General features: G+C 43.2%; 1 protein-coding gene across 1 annotated transcript in view; it reads left to right on the top strand.

Annotated features, from left to right (window-relative positions):
- Nucleotides 1-17,242, top strand: part of RAB38 (RAB38, member RAS oncogene family) — a 48,850-nt gene extending 31,608 nt beyond the window's left edge. The window contains exon 3 of the mRNA XM_008153620.3: nt 16,340-17,242. Within this exon, the coding sequence (XP_008151842.1) occupies nt 16,340-16,492 (153 nt within the window). The 3' untranslated portion in view covers nt 16,493-17,242. The remainder of the gene's footprint in view (nt 1-16,339) is intronic.
- Nucleotides 17,243-19,347: the final 2,105 nt, after the last annotated feature.

Here is a 19,347-nt window from a genome sequence, read left to right on the forward strand (position 1 = left end):
ATAGAAACCCATACTTAACCCCCGAATTATCATGCTATAATGTCTTCTTTCACCATTGCATGGAAACACACGACAAGTATATATGGATAGCACTTCAAAATCATTTTATGATCAAACTACATATTTTATAGTTTCATTCATCATTCTTCAGTAATCACTGAGCGCCTTGCCTCTATGTGACAGGCAGTGGGACTATCCCAGTTGACAAAACAGATACAACCCCCTCCAACCCCACCCCCCTACCCCGCTTCTTGGAGCTTGTATCACAGTGGATGAGACAGGTAATAGAAAGATAAATCCATGCAATATATCGTTTGTCAGATGAGCCAAGTGCTAGGGAGAAATATTAAATAAGGGAAGAAGTCTAGAACTTGAGTGGCATATATGGATGGGATGCAGGGGATAGTTCAAAAAGAGGAAAGCAATTTTAGACAAGTGACCAGGGAAGGTTCCAGGGTGAAGGTGTTTTATTTTTTAAATTAAAGCTTTGAAGGAGGGACAACACTGAGCCATATGGATTCCTGGGAAGGGAATGGTCCAGGGAGAGAATGTAGCATATGCAGAGGCACTATGGCAGGAACTGACAGCTGGGCTTTAATAGAATGATAAAGATGAGGTCAGGGAAGTGATGGGGTCATGTTGAGTCTTTAGAGCATTGTAACAACTTTAGGTTTTGCCCTGAGTGAGATGGGAAGACATTGAGTCTGATCAGAGATGTGAAACAGTTGGATTTAAATAATCATGCTGGCAGTTGTGTCGAGCCTGGATTATATTGAGGAAGTTTGGAAACAGATCAGCTAAGACTCTATTGCACTATATAAGAAAGAGAAATTGTGGGACATAGTCAAACTCTACATGTACTTTTGAACAACAGCAGAGAGGATTTCCTGACAGTTTGAATGAGCATAATGAGAGAAAGATCGGATTTGGGGATGGCTCCACAGTTTCTGGCCTGAGTAACTGGAACAGTAGAGTTGACGTTTTCTGAAACAGGGGTCCTGAGATGTGAAGGAGTCAATGGAGAGACAGCCAACACTCAGTTTTGTATACAGCGATCTTCCCCTATCTGCAGAGGATGTGTTTCAAGATCCCTATTGGATACCTGAAACTAGTATACTGAACCCTACAGATACGATCTTTTTTCCTACACTACATACCTATGATAGTTTAATTTATACATCAGGCATAGTAAGATATTAACAACAATAACCAATAATAAAATAGAACAACTGTAACAATATACTTTAGTAAAAGTTATGTGAATGTGGTCCATCTCTCTCAATCATCTTATACTGTGCTGACTCTTCTTGTGCTGATGTGAGATGATGCAATGCCTACCGGAGGCGCTGAAGGGAGGGGAGTGACGAAGGTATTGTGATGAGTGTTAGGCTACCATAAGTGTTGCTAAAACACAAGCACTGTAATACCATGACAGTCATCTGATAATCAAGACAGCTACTAAGTGACTAATGGGTGGGCAGGGCATCTACCGTGGATACGCTGAACAAGGAGATGAGTCATGTCCTGGGCTATGGAGTGGGACAGCACGAGATTTCATCGCAATGCTCAGAACAGCTTGCAAATGAAAACTTATGAATTGTTTATTTCTAGAATTTTCCATTTGATGTTTTTGGACTGTAATTGACCGTAGGTTGTGAAAACCGTGCAAAGTGAAACCACAGATAAGCAGGGGATGACTGTTACATTAAAATCTAGAAAACAACTATGATCAGATGTCAAGCAGATGGTTGGTTGTGCTTCTGGAGTTTAGGAGAAAAGTCAGCTGCAGGTAAGAGGATCAAGGACTAAGCCCTGGACACTCCCACATTTAAATGAGAAAATGAGTCCACGGAGAGGGGAGGCAGTAGAGGGCACAGGTATTTTGACTTTATCCAAACTTCTGATGAAAATTAGGTTAGTTCCCATCAGAGGTTTGAACTCCTTAGAAACAAATCTTGTTGTTTAGTGTAATTAAATAATTAGTAGCCCTCAGCCACCATTTGAACCAATTAAATTTACCCATTTTACTTTGGAGACAACCTATAGCCACCCTGTCCACAGGACAGTATGAGGGACTTTATTGTAAAGATAAGATGTGAAAGTTAGTGTCCTGATTGCTCAACCTGAATGTTTGTTACAAGAGCAACTGAAGTGCTTTTGTGTGTGAGCTCTGCCTTCTCTGGGTCATCTGTTAAGCTTGTGCCATATTTCTCAAGCACTAGTTTGTGCCTCTGTGTTGATACTTTTGCTCTGAATAAACCCCAATACTATCGTTTTCTGCCTGTAGCATTTTCTCTGTGCATGTGTTCTTACTTGGTTCGGATGAGTTCAGGCCACTCTTCAATCACCTCCCTTCTCCTTCTGTCTTTTGGGTGTGTTACTTTTAAACCTGATCTTACTTGAGATATTCCTGCAGTCAAACTGCATTCTCCTAGATCTTACCCCTCTTTCTTCTTTGTTGGGTTACTCATGCTGGTAGAGTTAGAATTTCTGTATTTGAGCTTCCTGTCCTTATTTTTCTTCAGACTCAATCTTATAGATTTTTTTCTGTTTGTGAGAAAAACCTACATCATTTTCCATTCATTCTTATATATTTCTATTTTGCAGTTCATGAAATATTTATAGACATGCTGTTTCCTTCCTGTTGTCTGGGCTTGAGGGATAAGAAAAAGTTTTAGGACTTTGTAAACTATTCATGGTTCAAAATTAACACTCTTATATTCTTTGTTTCCCACCTTTGAATGTAAATGTTAATATAGTACATATGCCTTATGAATAACTTAGAAAACAACCAGAATTATAAATAGAAGATTAAAATTATCTGTAATCAAATTACCAATTGATTCATTGACATTTTAGTCTGTTTCCTTTTAATTAGGAATATGTGTATATTAAAAAGAACTTCATCCTTCCCTTTTAAGTCATTTTTATAATTAAAGTGCCAACCAATCAAAATGACTTATTAGCTGTACACCTATAGCTACATATACATGATACCAGCAGAAGGAGACAGAAAGAAAAAGTAAAGGGTACCCATGGTAAACAAGAATAGCTGAGTTGTTATCTAAATAATATTTTATAATGCAAGAAAGTGGTTTTCAGGAACAGTGTTGAGATTTTTAAAGTTTACATTTGAAGCAGGAATATCCTTTACTGGTATCTGGCCAAGTTATTGTCTTTCTCAACCTATTTAATTAGGTGGACTTCTGTAAAAACAACCAGAAAATCATAACTAAGGTGAAGTCTGAAGTTCCAAGAAGCCTCTTTTATCTCTTTCTTTTTTTTTTCCTGAAAAAAAAATTATTCAGCAACTACTTTATGCCTTTCGGAAGAGGCACTTTTTATCAGATCATTTGTGTTTCAACTCTGCTTTCCCCTTTTTGCATGTTGGATATGGGAGCCTCCACTGCCCACTTATTCTGCATGTGTAAAAGCTATCAGATGCCACTAGATATGTATCTTTTATAAGCCACACTTTATGAAAAATATTTTCCATTTCTTTTAAAATCATAAATTGTTTATGTCTGTCTGAAATGTAAATACATACATCTTCTAGTGTAGATGATTGCAAATGTCCATAAAGCAGTATAGTAAATATAACTGAGGGATTTTTGATTTTCCAATGACCCTCCACGGCCAGTTTTGTGCTCCTATACCAGCCATTCCCTTTTACCTCCCCCCACAGGTTGCCCATACTCTGTCTCTCAAGTCATAGTGAATGGCCAATAGTGCCCACATAACCTAAGTGGGGCCCCTCCTGGTACCATTGTCCTCTGGACTCAGGGTTGCTTTAGTCTCCAGCGTGAACCTGTGACTGAAGCCAGACTCATCAGAGTCTTTCCCCAGGATTTCTTCAACCCAGTATGGGGGTCGGAGGGCTTTTCACTTGGGTGGCGAAGAATGTAATTCAAGGCTGCTGCAGCTGTCTCCCTCTTTATATGCAAAAAGCTGCTGGGCAGGTAGCAAAACGGACGCTGAACTAATGGTGTTTCAGAGCCTAATTTTATTTCCTAAGTTCCTTGGAGTGGCCTGAATCATTCAGCCATTCCATCACTCCTGGGTGCTACCCTCCAGATGACCTAGGCAGTTCAGTGGGTTTCTGATTTTTGCAGCCAACAGATTATGGCTAATCATGTTGATAGAGTGCACTTGCAGTAGTAAATGATTGCCTAAATAAATGTCTTATACTTAAACTCTCAATGTGAGAAATCTTTCCCATTAAGGGAGCATTATTCTTAGGACTCCCACAAGTTTAACTGCATTAGTCAACGACTGGAGATACTCTCGAGTTACCTTTAATCTTGTTTGGAAAAAGGCAGAGTATAAATTCTCTCCTCTCAGAGCTGATGAAAATGATGCCAGAGAGAAGACCTGATCTGTTTATAGTGACTAAGCTGGTTTGTAGCTACATGGGAGCTAGGACACACATCTATTAATTCTCTCTCTAAAGTTGTCTAGAATTTTAAAAACTTGAGTATTATAGACTTTAACATAGAACAACTCAGTATTTTTTTGTGTGATTTTTAATTGGTATTGGTCTACTTTTCTTTCCCTTTCACAGGCCAGTTTATTCATAAATTTCTTTTTTAAAAATATTTTTTTTATTGACTTCAGAGAGGAAGGGAGAGGGAGAGAGAGATAGAGACATCAATGATGAGAGAGAATCATCGATTGGCTGCCTCTTGCACACCCTACACTGGGGATTGAGCCTGCAACCTGGGCATGTGCCCAGAATCGAACATGGGATCCTTCAGTCCTCAGGCTGACACTCTATCCACTGAGCCAAACCAACTAAGGCTATTCATAAATTTCTTGAATACGTACATGCCAACAGGCCCTGTGCAAGATGCTGGCAACACCCCAAGTACATAAAAGTGCCACTGCTGCTCTCAAGAAGTTTACTGTGTAGTGAGAAGGAACATTTCTAAAAGTCTTTGCAATCATGCATAACAACAGCTAGGGTAGGGATTGCTATGGAAGCACCTGTGAGTTACGCAACCCAGACCGGCTCATGTGGGAGGTAGGGCACCGGTCAGAGAAGGCGCATCAGAGTGGATAATGTCATCACCAGTCAGGCCCATGTTCCCAACTTTGTTATTAGCATGATCTCACTCTACTTTGCTGAAATCATAGGAAAAGAAACACATGAACTTTGTTTTGGGCTAGGCTCAGAAAAATGGAGAAAGGTAAAATTGGGGCTAGCAGCACCTAGGTAAGGGTAAAAAACCATAAGTATAATACAAAGTCACTTCATAACTGTCTCTTATTCCCCACCTCACCCCCCACCCACAGACACTCCCATATGTACCACCACTCCCCCTGATCAGTAGTTGCCAAATTTTGCAAAGAGGAGCACCAGCCCAGGGAGACAGAGCATGCGATAAGAGTTCTGTTATCAGAGTTTATGAAACTCATTCCGTGCTTGGAGATGAGAGGTGGGGAAAGGGGAACTGCTTGCTTTTCTCCAACCTGAATCTGCCTTTCTTTAATTCACATTATTGTGGTGGATCTTTACCTTCTGATCCAAGTTCTTCCATGTTGCTTTGGTTCCCCATGTGTGCTCCCACCAGAATGCTAAACCTCTTCTCCAATTAATGCAAGAATTTCCGTCGCATGCCACATTCTGCGAGCATTTAGGACTCTGAGGGATCTTGTGATAAAGAATTATTTTTAACTTAACATTTCATAAAATTATTTAACCATAAGATGCCTTTTTATCCTATCTATATATATATAAAAGCCTAAGTGACCAGAACAACCGGTTGACCAGTTGCTATGATGCACACTGACCACTAGGGAACAGATGCTCAACACAGGAGCTGCCCTCTGGTGGTCAGTTTGCTCCCACAGCCAACCTCCCACGGCCCCTCCCCACTGGGCCTGATTGGGGGGAGGGGGGGCAGCGGCCAACTTCCCGTGGTCTCTCCCCCCTGATAGGCCTCAATTGCTGGCCAGGCCTAGGGATCCCACCCGTGCATGAATTCATGCACTGGGCCTCTAGTACTGTTATGAAACTTCAGAGCCCACTTTGAGATATGTTACTCTAACAAAGAAGTATGTTTGTCCCTCCAAACAGTCTTTTTTTCTTTTAATCCTCACCTGAGGATATGCTTATTGATTTTAGAGAGAGGAAGGGAGAGAGAGAAGAGAGAGAGAAAGAGAGGGAGAGAGAGAAATATCGATGTGGGAGAGAAACATCAATCAGTTGCCTCCCGTACACACCTTGACCAGGGATCAAACCTGCAAAACCTAGGTATGTGCCCTGACGGGGAATTGAATCCACAACTTTTTTGGTGCACAGGACCAGGCTCCAACCAACTGAGCCACCTGGTCAGGGCCAAACATTCTTATATATAACTTAATAATATTAATGTAATGTTGCATTATTTCCCCGGTGTTATATTTTCTTTTCAGGGCCTATTTTATGTCGACATTGTTGCTGAGTTCTTTCACATATCTCATCTCATTTTATACACATCCTCAACAACTTTATGAAGTTGGCATTATTTTTATCACAGATTATAGGTAAAGAAACTGAGGTTGGGAGGGAGGTTATGGTGACTTCTCTGAGGTTACACAGCTAGCAATTGGCAGAGCTAGCCTAGTTCTGAGTCCTTCTTTACCTTTCCTCTTAAATAAACAAATGAACAAATAATAAAATTTCAAAATGACCAGAAGATTCTGAAACTGGGAAATATACCTGAATTACGTCAAAAAGTTCAAAGCAGAGCCTGATTGGTGTGGCTCAGTTGGTTGAGCTTTGTCCCATGCATGGAAAGGTTGCCTGTTGGATTCCTAGTCGGGGCACATGGCCAGTAGCTGGCTTGATCTCCAATAGTGGGTGTGCAGGAGGCAGCGATCAATGATTCTCTTTCATCATTGATGTTTCTATCTCTCCCTCTCCCTTTTTCTATCTCTCAGATAAACAAAATCATTTCAAAAGTAAAATAAAAGTTCAAAGCAGAATAAAATGAAATCCTTATGAATCAGTTAGATGTCAGTAGCTAAATACTTCCAAATGAAGCAGGTACTTGAATTATCAGGGGAATCACTTCATAAATTATTTAATTGTCTAACCACTATGCTGAAACTAATGTAAAATGATACTGAATGTCAACTATTTATTTTTTTAAATAAAAAGAAAACCAGATGAGATATGTTCACTCTGGATGGGCAGAGGATCTACAGGTAGAGATGAAGTCAGACTAACCTAAGCAAAGCACCTCGAGGGAATGGCCTGTGGTTTATTTAGTTCAGTTGGAATCCAGCTGAGTAAGGGGGGCCAGTGGAGATGAGCCAGGACAGTGGAGTTGTGGCCAGATTGATTGGCTCTCAAGTTTGCTGGTCTGGACTGATTCTGAGCAGGCAATGTGAGCCAACAGTCTTTAAAAAATATTTTTATTGATTTCAGAGAGGAAGGGGGACACACACACACACACACACACACACACACACAAATGTCAATGATGAGAAAGAATCACTGATTGGCTGCCTCCTGCATGCCTCGCACTGGGGATCAAGCCTGCAACCTGGGTATGTGCCCTGACCTTCTGGCTCAGAGGTTGATTTTCAACCACTGAGTCGTGTCGACTGGGCCAACAGAGTCTTTTTGAACTGGGAAATGGGGATGACATAAGATTGTAGCTACACTTAAATTAGAGTAGGCAGGAAACAGTCTAGAAGGAATATATAAGATGATTGTCATAGAGGGAAATGGAGGCATGTGACTGGAGAAGAGACCGCACAAGACCTGACCTAGGATGAAATGCCACAGTGGTTGTGAGAAGGGAGCACAGCACCATCGTGATCTCCAAGCAGAGACCAGAAAAGGCCTGAACTAATAAGATCATCACCTAAGGGCTGACTCCATAGCATATTAAAGCAAGGAGTGTAAAGACTGATGAATAGTGCCTGGTCCATGGAAAATGCTCAGTGATTATTAGCTGAATTATAAATGATTTCATTTAGTTACATGGTATGTATTTCAATATTACATGATGAGAACTTCAAATTGATGTATCGCCTCTTTCTTTGCTATTAAAAGTTTGTAGAATGAAAAAAAGGATGCTGTTAATCCATGTCTGGAAGAAGTAAATTATATAGCATGTGCTAAGTGAGGTTGCTCAGGCTAAGAATGGCTTGTTATCTGACTGAAGAATTTAGGAGTTAGACATCAGGGATCTGGTAGGGAAAGGCAGACTTAGGTTCAAGGGTTGATGCCAAAGTTCTTGTAGTTAGCTAGTATCATGAAATTCCAAATACAAAAAGGTGATTATAAAATTGTTCTGTTTAGTCTTAGCAACACATCCATTTTTACACATAGTTTGTGTTCCTATATGCTTTCACTCAAGCAATGTTTTTCTAATAATGTTGGCAGAGTTTAATTTATGCTGTCTTGAAAAACAAGGGTTTCAAACTCTGTAACGAAGAGTTAGTTAAATTATGAACAAAAGAGTTTTATATAAAGAAGATAAACTCTAGTTCTGAAAAGAAACTGTTAAGCTAGAGTTGACCATTCAGTTTCATAAAAGTTTTTAAGAGGAGCCCTAGCCTATGTGGCTCGGTTAGTTGGAGCATTGTTTCGTACAACAAAAGATGGTGGGTTCAGTTCCCAGTCAGGGCACATACCAAGGTTGCAGGTATGAGGCCCTGAGACTATAGAAAAGGGGAGAAAGAGGGTTTGAATGGCCTTTGACATTAGTGCTTAAAGGACAGTGGCTGAAGTAGGACTCTGGTGGCGATGGGGGAGGTATTGTCAGAGGGGCACAGTCTTCGGAGCTGAGTTTATTTGTGAACTTTTATCTTCTTTCCCTATATCTCCATGATGACCATGTGACTCTGTCCTGTGTTGAAATCAGTGACCTCATGGCTCCTTCCCAGTGCATATCACACAAACTAAAATCTGGGAACTTGCACAGAGTAGGGCATCATTAGGACCTGGTTTGAATGACTCATACTCTTCTCTTCTTTCCTTCATGGAGAAAGTGTAGCATGGGCTTTGGGTTCAGGCAGACCTTCACATGGGCACTAACAAATTGTTGACCATAGACCCTAAGATGTCAGCAGGAGAAGAAAAAGGGAAAATATAGAAGCTTTGGGGATTGAAGTTGGAAGTCAGATGCCACCCCTTACTGAGACCACGTGTATGTCATTTAACCTCGCTGAACCTCACTTTTCTCATCTGTAAAATGAGGGCAGCACCTCCCACCTCAGCTTTGTCACAAAGATTAGATGAAATGCCACTTTCTGAGAATAATTTCTGAGACATGGGGCTCAGTTTGGAGGAGTCCCAGTAGAAGCTCATAATCACAGTGGGAGGAGGCAGTTACCCAAAGGAGACGGGGCGTGATAGTAGAGATGAGGGGAAGTGCTAAGCAGACAAAAATATAGGTGTCCACTATGCTCACCCCATGTTAGACAGGAACTAAAGTAAATGAAAACCAGCAAAATGTTCAGCACTTATGTGCTCAGTAAACAAACGCTGAATCTTAGAGTAAGGACTTTAAGACCCCTGTTCTGTGCAAAACTTCTTAGAATGGTGTTACTATCCAGTGGGCCATCTGCTCTAATTAAAACTTCACAGGGCTGAGGAATTTAGTGCCCTAATCTTGTAGCCTCTGGTACATAGTGTTTTGTTTGAGGTTGATGTATTTGGGAAGATTAGCAGAGGATGAATTATTTGCTGGTTTCTAAGTAGGTAGATGTGAAGGTTTTCTGCTAGGATATTTTTGCTCTCTGGCACCAGCGGTCAGAGATTAAATAATTTGCCATCAAGACAGATCTTCTGAAGAGCTAATTAAAAAACTGACAATCACCCAAGACCTCAGATAGTTAGATTTATATGCCTTTATCTATAGGAAGATCAGAATCAGTGCAGCTTAAAATCACTGCCTTAAATGATATTTCCAGAAAGTTCACGATTGAACTAAAAAGGAGTGCCTTTAAAGATATTCCTAATTATACAAGTGTGTCTCAAACCTGGATGCCCATTTCAAGAAGTGGAGAAACTTTTAAAAAAATACCCATGTTGGGCCCCTTTCCAGATAAATTATAACAATGTCTGGGAGGAGAGCCCTGGTACCAATTATTTTTAACTCTCCCCAGTGAGTTGAATATGCAGCCAGGATTGAGACCTACTGATTTATAAATGAAATTTATTTTCATAGCTCTGTTAATCCTGGGAGATACTGTAAGGTAATGTATGGGAACTGGATAGGAAGTGGAGTTAGGCCAGGCTTGGTTGGAATGACAGATTGACCAAGACCTTGTTCTGCTCTGGGCATAATTTTGTTAAAGGTTAAAGTCTCCTTTCCTTTAACATATGGCTATTCACTCTCTAACAGATTTTTGTGAGGGTAGGATGTGAACGTAATTTCATAAGTCAAGCACCTACTATATTCCCAGTGTGGACACTCAATAATAACTGGTGGTTACCACCATTTGTTTTTACTAAAGTGCTTTATTAGACATTTCAAAGCCTGTTTCCCAGGCATGCTCACTGATATAAAAGAAAAGATTCTGAGCAGAGACACAGAGATGAGCATACATCAACCTAAAGCAGTCCGCACAATAGAGCATCTTGTCATGATGTAAATATGTAAATAAATCACAGGTTCAGTCTAAGTGCACCTCTCTTGGAAGTCATAGAAAGTATGAATTTCCTTTTTAACAAAAGATGTTCCCAGAGATGGTATTACTACTTTCTAGAATAAATGCAAATAAAAAATCCCCAAATCCCCAGGTAGTATTTCCCACTAAAGTCAGCAGCTCTGTGTCTTCACAATCACCTACAAATTGTGTGCTTGTCTGTGTCTACTTGGGTGCCAAGCTGCTCAATCAGTTATATCTATATGTATAAAAAGCCAATGTCTGTGACGACCATGATGACCAAATGACCGGTCACCATGAGGTGCATTGAGCACCTCTCGGTCCCTCCCTCCTCCCCCGGCCTGCAAGCGGGGCGAGGTGGGGCAGGACTGAGGACTGGCGAGTGGGCTGAACAGCTGACCCCTTGGTCCCTGCCCACAGGCTCTGATGGATCAGCGATGGTGAACGGAGGAATCCAGGTCAGGGGCAGGAGGACGGGCAGGCTGTCAGGCCATTGGGATCACCAGCTCATCCCCGGCTGCTTGGGGGCTCAGGCCTGCGGGAAAGCAGGTGCTGGCGACTTCACCTCCATGTGTATGCGCCGGGCCGGCCGCTGATGGAATACACTGCCCACTCAGGGCCACTCACGTCGAGGCAGGTAGGTCGCAGGTGCGCCCTGCAGCTTCTATCAGCGCCTCAAGCCCCAGCAGCAGCGGCGGTGGTGGCAGTGGTGGTGGTGGTGTCCATGTGAGTGGCCCTAAGTGGGCGGTGCATTCCATCAGCGGCCAGCCCGGCACATGCACATGGAGGTGAAGTTGCCAGCACCTGCTTTCCCGCAGGCCTGAGCCCTCGAGCATCTGGGGATGAGCTGGTGATTCCAATGGCCTTACAGCCCGGCGGCGGAGGCGGCATTCGGCCTGGGGACTGACGAACGGGCAGAAGATGGCCCTGATCACAGGAGGCTAGGCCCTAGGGACCCTACCCGCACGATTTCATGCGCTGGGCCTCTAGTTGCAATATAATTGCCCACCTAATAGGTCTGAACCTGTAGTTCTATCAGGCCAGGTTGGAGGAATCATGCTGGCCTTGGACAGAGGGTGTGGGAGTTGGTTCTGTATTGCTATCCCTCTCGTAGTCTAGGCACTTGGCTCTGACTTCCATGGTGAACAGAAGGACTAGCAGTAGGAACCAGCCTTGCCCGAGGCCCTGACTGCATGCTCCTACCCTGTTTATACTGGACGCATCTCCTGCCCATGCTGTTCCTTTATTTGGGGAACTTCTTCTTTCTCCATATCTCCATGCTGACCACGTGATTGTCCTGTGTTGAAATCAGTGACAATGTGGCTCCTTCCCAGTGCATATCTTGGGGGAGCTGAAACAGAGTCTGGCTCAGAGCCTCTGCTCTAAATACTATACACCTGGTTTTTGTAGTAAGCTTATGGTGAATGTTAGTGCTTACTCTCCTCGCTGGGCTCATAGCTGGCAATCCCACTTCCTATTGTGTGTCTTGGTGCCAGCCACTTACCCCTTCCCAATCTCTGTCCTCAGCTGCAAAATGAAGGAATAGAACATACACATAATGGTGTTCTTCTGATAATTAAATGAGAAGAATATATAGATAACATTTACTGAATGCATCCTCTATGCCCTTGTCTAAGTATTTGTCTAAGCATTTCATATGTGCTAAATATTAACATTATTAACTTACAATCACCTTGAAAGTAGATCTCCTAGTTCCCTTTTTACAGATGAGGAAACTGAGGCAGGGAATGGTAAAGGAATATGTCCAAGGTTATACAACCATAAAGTGGGGGAGCTAAGAGAAGAGTTTGACTTCAGACCTGTGCTCTAAACACTGTACACCATGCCTTTGTGTAGTTTGTATGTGGTAAGTGTAGTGGTATATAATGGGTTTGCTTTTCTTTGTGGCTTCCTCTTGAAATCTCTATAATCTGGCATAGGAATATATCATAGCAATCAGCACCATGGTACACAGGAGAGGTATTTACTAAATATTTACTGATAGATGAAGGGATAAAACAGAGTGCTAAGCATCATATAGTTTTGTCTGGTAATGGATTTGTAGTGTATTGTGTTTATTGACACGTCACCTGCAGAACAACCTCTCAGTGACTACCTGACCAACTTAGGATCCAGTCCTCTACAGTGCTCTGGCTCAAGATGCATTTCCAACCTTACTCTTCTGTTTACCTAAACCTTGATAGTGTAGAAGCTCAGTCAAGGACAGGAATTCTTTTATTGTGTTGTTTTTTGTATGTCTAGTACTTAGTGGGAATCTAAAGAATATTAATTGAATGAATGAATGTGGCTCAGTCACCATGAACTGCCACTTTGCTCCTATATACAGTCTGAAAGCAAGCTCTGATGGAACTAGACATGGCCCCATGTCCTAGTCCTGACACCAACTAGCCTTTATTCTGTGTGTTAACCCATCAGTTTCATCTTATCTTTTACCGGAGTGAATGTCTAGGCTGCCATTAATTTGGCTTAGGTTTTAGTTACTTTTCTCATAATGATGATAGATTTGTATTGATTTGTCTACACTATCATTTTACTCTCCGGGTTATTAGATTTTGCCACTTTGCATATTAATAGAAAGAAAACCCCATTTAATTGGCATGTTAGATGTGAGTGGGGGTTAAAAAAATATGACTGCCAAAACTAACTTATATTGTACATGAAGGAGGGCCCTTTTTAATGCTTAACCCTTTGCACTCACTTGCTTTTTTCTCGATTCCTTTATTCTAATGCTAACCGTGTTGAGTCACACTCGACATCCGAGTGCAAAATGTTAAAACTAGATTTTCCTGTCATAGAAACATGTATTTGTTTGTTTTTTCCTAACATATGGAGGAGAAAGGAACTAAGGTTCATTTAGCATCTTTTGGGCCTAATGCTGGGGTAAAAAGTTGTTATTTGTTACTAGAGGCCCGGTGCACAAAATTTGTGCACGGGGTGTGTGTACCTTAGCCCAGCCTGCACCCTCTCCAATCTGGAACCCCTCGGGGGATGTCCGACTGCCCGTTTGTGGTCAAAGATGGATGCCCGCATGTGGACACAAGATGGCCGCCACAAGATGGCCAGCAGGGGAGGACCCTACGGGATCGGGCCTAAACGGGCAGTCAGACATCCCTCTCACAATCCAGGACTGCTGTCTCCCAGCTGCTCGCCTGCTTGCCTTCCTGATTTCCCCTAAACGCTTCTGCCTGCCAGCCTGATCACCCCCTAATCACTCCCCTGCCAGCCTGTTTGCCCCTAACTGCCCTCCCCTGCAGGCCTGGTCACCCCTAACTGCCCTTCCCTGCAGGCCTTTTCCCCCCCAACTTCCCTCCTCTGCCGGCCTGGTCACCCCTAACTGCCCTCCCTTGCAGGCCTGGTCCCTCCCAACTGCCCTCCCCCGCTGGCCATCTTGTGGTGGCCATCTTGTGTCCACATGGGGGCATCCATCTTTGACCACATGGGGGCAGCAATCTTGTGTGTTGGAGTGACAGTCAATTTGCATATTACTCTTTTATTAGATAGGATAGAGGCCTGGTGCACGGGTAGGGGCCAGCTGGTTTTCCCTGAAGGGTGTCCCAGATCAGGGTGGGGGTTCCCTTGGGTCATGGGCGGCCTGGGCAAGGGGCCTGTGGTGGTTTGCAGGCCAGCCACACCCCCCAGCGACCCAAGTGGAGGCCCTGGTATCTGGGATTTATTTATCTTCTATAATTGAAACTTTGTAGCCTTGAGTGGAGGCCTGGGCCTGCCAGGGTGTGCAGAAAGCTTGGCTTCCTCCATTACCAGGGAAACCCAAGCCTCCTGCTCTCTTCGTGGCCGCAGCCATCTTGGTTGAGTTAATTTGCATACTTGCTCCTGATTGGCTGGTGGACGTGGCTTGTGGGTGTAGTGGAGGTATGGTCAATTTGTATATTACTGTTTTATTAGATAGGATTGTACTTGATATTTGAAACAATCTTGAAAAGGAATATGGCTTAGTAAGACCCAGGCTTTGATGTCAAAAAAGCCTGCGTCTGAGTTCTGGCCCTCCAACCCATACACTGTGTGATCTTGGGGAAGTTTCTTAATCTCTATAACCTTCAGTTTTATTTTGTATAAACTGATGTGATGATAACTCATGGTTGGTGTTTGGGGAGGGATTTTGTTGTCTCCTTCCCCAACACACAAGCAATATTCAACTGGACACTATAAAGTATTGGTTTTGTAATGGCTGGGCAAGCACCCCATAACCTCCCGAACATGAGTCTTATTTAGGGAGATGTGTTGGCCCAGGAAGCCAAGGCCTGGAAGGCTAAGTCAGACTACATGCACTCCCCACTGTCCTTGCATCTGAGACATTAGAGGACCTGGTCCTGGCTTCCAATTGGTCACATAAACAAGTGACTGGACTCAAGAGCAAAGCATTGAGCCGGGTGTGCCCCTACCTCGGAGAGATTACTGTCTGGGAGCACATCATTCAAGTGTGACCTGTGGGCATGACACCAGGAAGAGGAAGAGTGCCAGAAAGCATGCCAAGCATGGGCCTGACTTGAAGGCATGGGAACCTGCACAGCAGAGAAGAGGGCAGAAGGCAGCTATTCTCTATGGACCAACTTCCCCAGCATGAGGCAGGTACTTGAGCTGAAGGCAGACAGGCCTCCTCCCCACCCCGCCCCATCCCACCCCGCCCCATCCCAACAACAACAAAATCACTAATAACAGAAAACAGACGCTGGGATTGTAAGAGATTATGTATGCAAAGTACCTAGCACGTTCACACAGTGAAAGCACCCATGATCACTACACCCAGTGAAGGGAAGCAACTTTTTATTAGATAGATAAGTATTATCGAGACGATTGTATAGATGAGGAAAGGGAGGCTCAGAGATATGAACACACTGGTCTTGTAAAAAGACAAGAACACATCCCCAAAAATGCACAAAAGCAACCAGAACTTAACCTTGTTTTAAATTTATGACCATTAGGTGTTAGTCATAAATAGCATTTGGAAGCAATCACTGCCGCTTACATTTTCCATGTATATGACTTCAGACAGTGATCTAAAAATATCGGGCGGGTGTCCCCCCAAAATGTATAATCACACTTGGAATAATTGTAAAGGCAGTGTTGATTAAAATACATATCATTTTTAAAATTGAGCTATCAGCTGTCAAAGTGTGTATACATTTTTTTTGGGGGGGGGACACCCTGTATATCAACAACTTTGACATACATACACAAATTAGGGATAAGTAGTTATACTTCAGATTGGACAAGGTTTTATAGTAAAACAATTTGACAAGGAAGTCCTTATCTGCTTACATTGAATATGAGGAAACACATCAGAGAAGTTCTACAAATTGTGATAAAAACAGCCAGATTTGACTTCACTGAAGATGACGATTTTGTGTTTGATACACTAGAAATAAGTATTTTGTAATATTATGTTATAGTGTAAGAGTATGTGAAAAATAAGAAAACTGCCCTCTAACTTACATTCAACCTACTAAGTGAGCCTACGAAACACTATTTCTCCTTCCTGACAGACCAAAATAAACACGTTTACCTTTGTGAAGGTCTAAAAAGCAAAGCGCTTTGAAGGGAAGAGAAAGGGGACGCATGGGCAGCCTATAGGAAGGGATGTTTAAACGAGTTGCCCAAAATATTGCCCTTCTGTCACATAAAGGTCTCTGCTCCGGCATCATCTAGAACACCGAGTAAGCAAAGCTGCTTTGTTTTGTTTTTTTCCCTTTAGGAAAACATAAACATCGACGAAGCCTCCAGGTGCCTGGTGAAGCACATCCTCGCCAACGAGTGTGAGCTGATGGAGTCCATCGAGCCGGACATCGTGAAGCCGCACCTCACGCCGCCCAGGGCCGTCAGCTGCTCCAGCTGTGCCAGGTCCTAGTGGGCTCTGTGCTGGCACATGCTGCACATCACCCCATCCTCTCAGACATGGTGCCTCAGCTTTTACCACTTTGGGAAAATGTCATGATAGGGATACACACGTGACATGCCAAAGATCTCTGCCTCTGTCTTTCCTATATGAGAGAAATAGCAAATGTGTTTTTAATGTCTGTCCCCGCCCCCCCACCTCCCTCCCCGCCCCCTGCCACCCAGCATCAGCAACTGTGTTTACAAGCATTTAGAATATTTAGTGTGTTAAAAAATTGTGTCTGGTAGCTGACCACCATTCTGCAGGACGAGATTGGGCCGTGCTATTTGCTTCTTTGCATCAGCCAAGGCCTCAGGTTTTCAAGAGAAAGGGGAGAAGGGCAGACTCGCTGGCAAGTCGAGCAGTGGCTTTCGTTTTGCCGCTGGTACCTTTGCCCAGACTTGAATATATTCTCTGCTGCTCTGACCGGCCTCCTAAGTTGAAATGGTCTTTTCTCCAGACATGACCTCCATTCCCAACAGACCCAGGAGTTTCCTTTGATTTAGCTCTTCGGCGTCATGCACACAGGCTTCCTGTGCTGTTGCTTTTATTGTCGCTTGCCTTGCCCCGAACGTGGGTTTAACTGGAAAATGTATGAAAAAGATCTGCCCCCTGTTTGTGCCCTTTTGTTAGCTTTCTCTGACTCATGCTGTGGGACTCTGTACATGTAATATATATTGTATATATTTTCACAAGTGAAAAATAAAACATGAACGGACTCCGTTTCCTTATTTCTTATTGGAGTGCTCCGAGTTTCTTAGTGTTGTGAACATTGGTTCTCAAGACTCATTTCTAAAATTCTGTTTCAAACAGGAGATGGGACATGTGCATTTAAAGGAACTGCTGGGCACTATTAAAACTGAGATGAGTCATTCCATCTATACCTACTGTTCATATCGACATTTAGGCCAAGGAAGTAAGTAGTATATACAGATTTCTTTGGTTAAGCAGAGAAATATAGCCTCAGATAATCTGATCAAGACAGATGCCAGACCAGTTAACACACACACACACACACACACACACGCACACACACACACACACACACACACAGCTAAAATATGCTTGGTGATATCTTGCTTTACTCAATGGCTGTGGTGCTGATATGCTACAGGTAGCTACCACATTTAATAGCATTATTTTCCATGGATGTTCATCATACACTCATAGGAGTTTTATCTTTTGAAACAGATGTTTTGGTGTTTCCTACCCGTATTATTGTGGCATTCACTGTTTCCATAAGCACCGGCCACACAGCTTCTTATTGTGTGTGTGACCCTTTTCCTGAGGGCATTCTCTGATCTCTGGAGCACCTGATCCCTAAGGCAGGCTGCCCCGAAGTTCCAGAGAGTTCATATTTCCAGGAGCCGCCCTCAACTTATGACAGCAGGAATTCTGGAATAAACACCGTAGGTCAGTGGTCGGCAAACCGCGGCTCGCGAGCCACATGCGGCTCTTTGGCCCCTTGAGTGTGGCTCTTCCACAAAATACCACGGCCTGGGCGAGTCTATTTTGAAGAAGCGGCGTTAGAAGAAGTTTAAGTTTAAAAAATTTGGCTCTCAAAAGAAATTTCAATCGTTGTACTGTTGATATTTGGCTCTGTTGACTAATGAGTTTGCCGACCTCTGCCCTAGGTCTTTGTCCCTCAGGAAAGACCATCCTGAAGCATGCGCAATGCAGTGTCGCAGAACTTGCCAATGGTAATAAGTCCCTGGTTCCCACAGGGGAAACCTTCCATCCTACTCATCCTTTATTAGCTTCCTTTCTATCATCACTCCCCCACTCCTCTACTGTCGTTTTCTGAGTTCACTTCCAAAATAAACTACTTTCTCTTAAATCCTTGTTCAGGGTCTTATGGGGGAACCCAAGCCCAGCCTAAGTTAGTTGGAGCAGAGTTGGCCTAGGAAGGAACTCCTCAATACCAGCTTCTTGAAATGAACCAGGCACCACCCAGGCGGTAGCAAGGACCCCCTTGCTGGTGCATAATGGCATGGGGCTGATCCCTGGCAAAATGTAGCCCCTTAATTACTAAGCCTCCTCCTATCAGGGATAGAGCATAGATGGAGGAATTCTATTGCTTTTGTGTTTAAAAGATATGGTACTGTGGAGTTAGTTAACCTCCATAGAAATTTTTTTAGGAAAAAAAAAATTACAGACTGGGTCAGCCAACATTCAATTCAGGATTTGAGGGGAAAGCTTGAAGACCTCCAACCAATAATCAAAATAACCCTCCTTGCCGAAACCGGTTTGGCTCAGTGGATAGAGCGTCGGCCTGCGGACTCAGGGGTCCCAGGTTCGATTCAAGGGCATGTGCCTTGGTTGCGGGCACATCCCCAGTGGGGGGTGTGCAGGAGGCAGCCAATGTTTCTCTCTGATGTTTCTAACTCTCTATCCCTCTCTCTTCCTCTCTGAAAAAATCAATAAAATATATTTAAAAAAAAAATAACCCTCCTTTTCTGTAGCTGCAGGATAGACCATGCTGAAAACCCCGCCTGAGATTTCCCTTTCAGAGAAGCAGAGTTGTATAGGAGGTTGCGTTCACAAAGCTAGTAAGTCTTATCCATTAAAATCAGGATCCTTTTCAGGAAGGAGTTGGACACTGAAGTAGAGGAGGTATTTGGGTATGTGCTCTTACGAAGACAGCCAATAGACGCATAAGAGCCCCTCCTCAGTAGGAAGTTTGATAAGTGGGGATGCTTTACCTTCTTAAGTTCTACTCCCATCTCCCTCAGTGCTGCTGGACAAATAACTGGAGTCAATTCTCAGCATGACCTGAGCAGAAAGGCATGACCTATGTTGCAGGATGAAATGGATTATTCATTAATCAA

This window comes from Eptesicus fuscus, chromosome 13 (assembly GCF_027574615.1).
Source record: "Eptesicus fuscus isolate TK198812 chromosome 13, DD_ASM_mEF_20220401, whole genome shotgun sequence".
Lineage (NCBI taxonomy): Eukaryota > Metazoa > Chordata > Mammalia > Chiroptera > Vespertilionidae > Eptesicus > Eptesicus fuscus.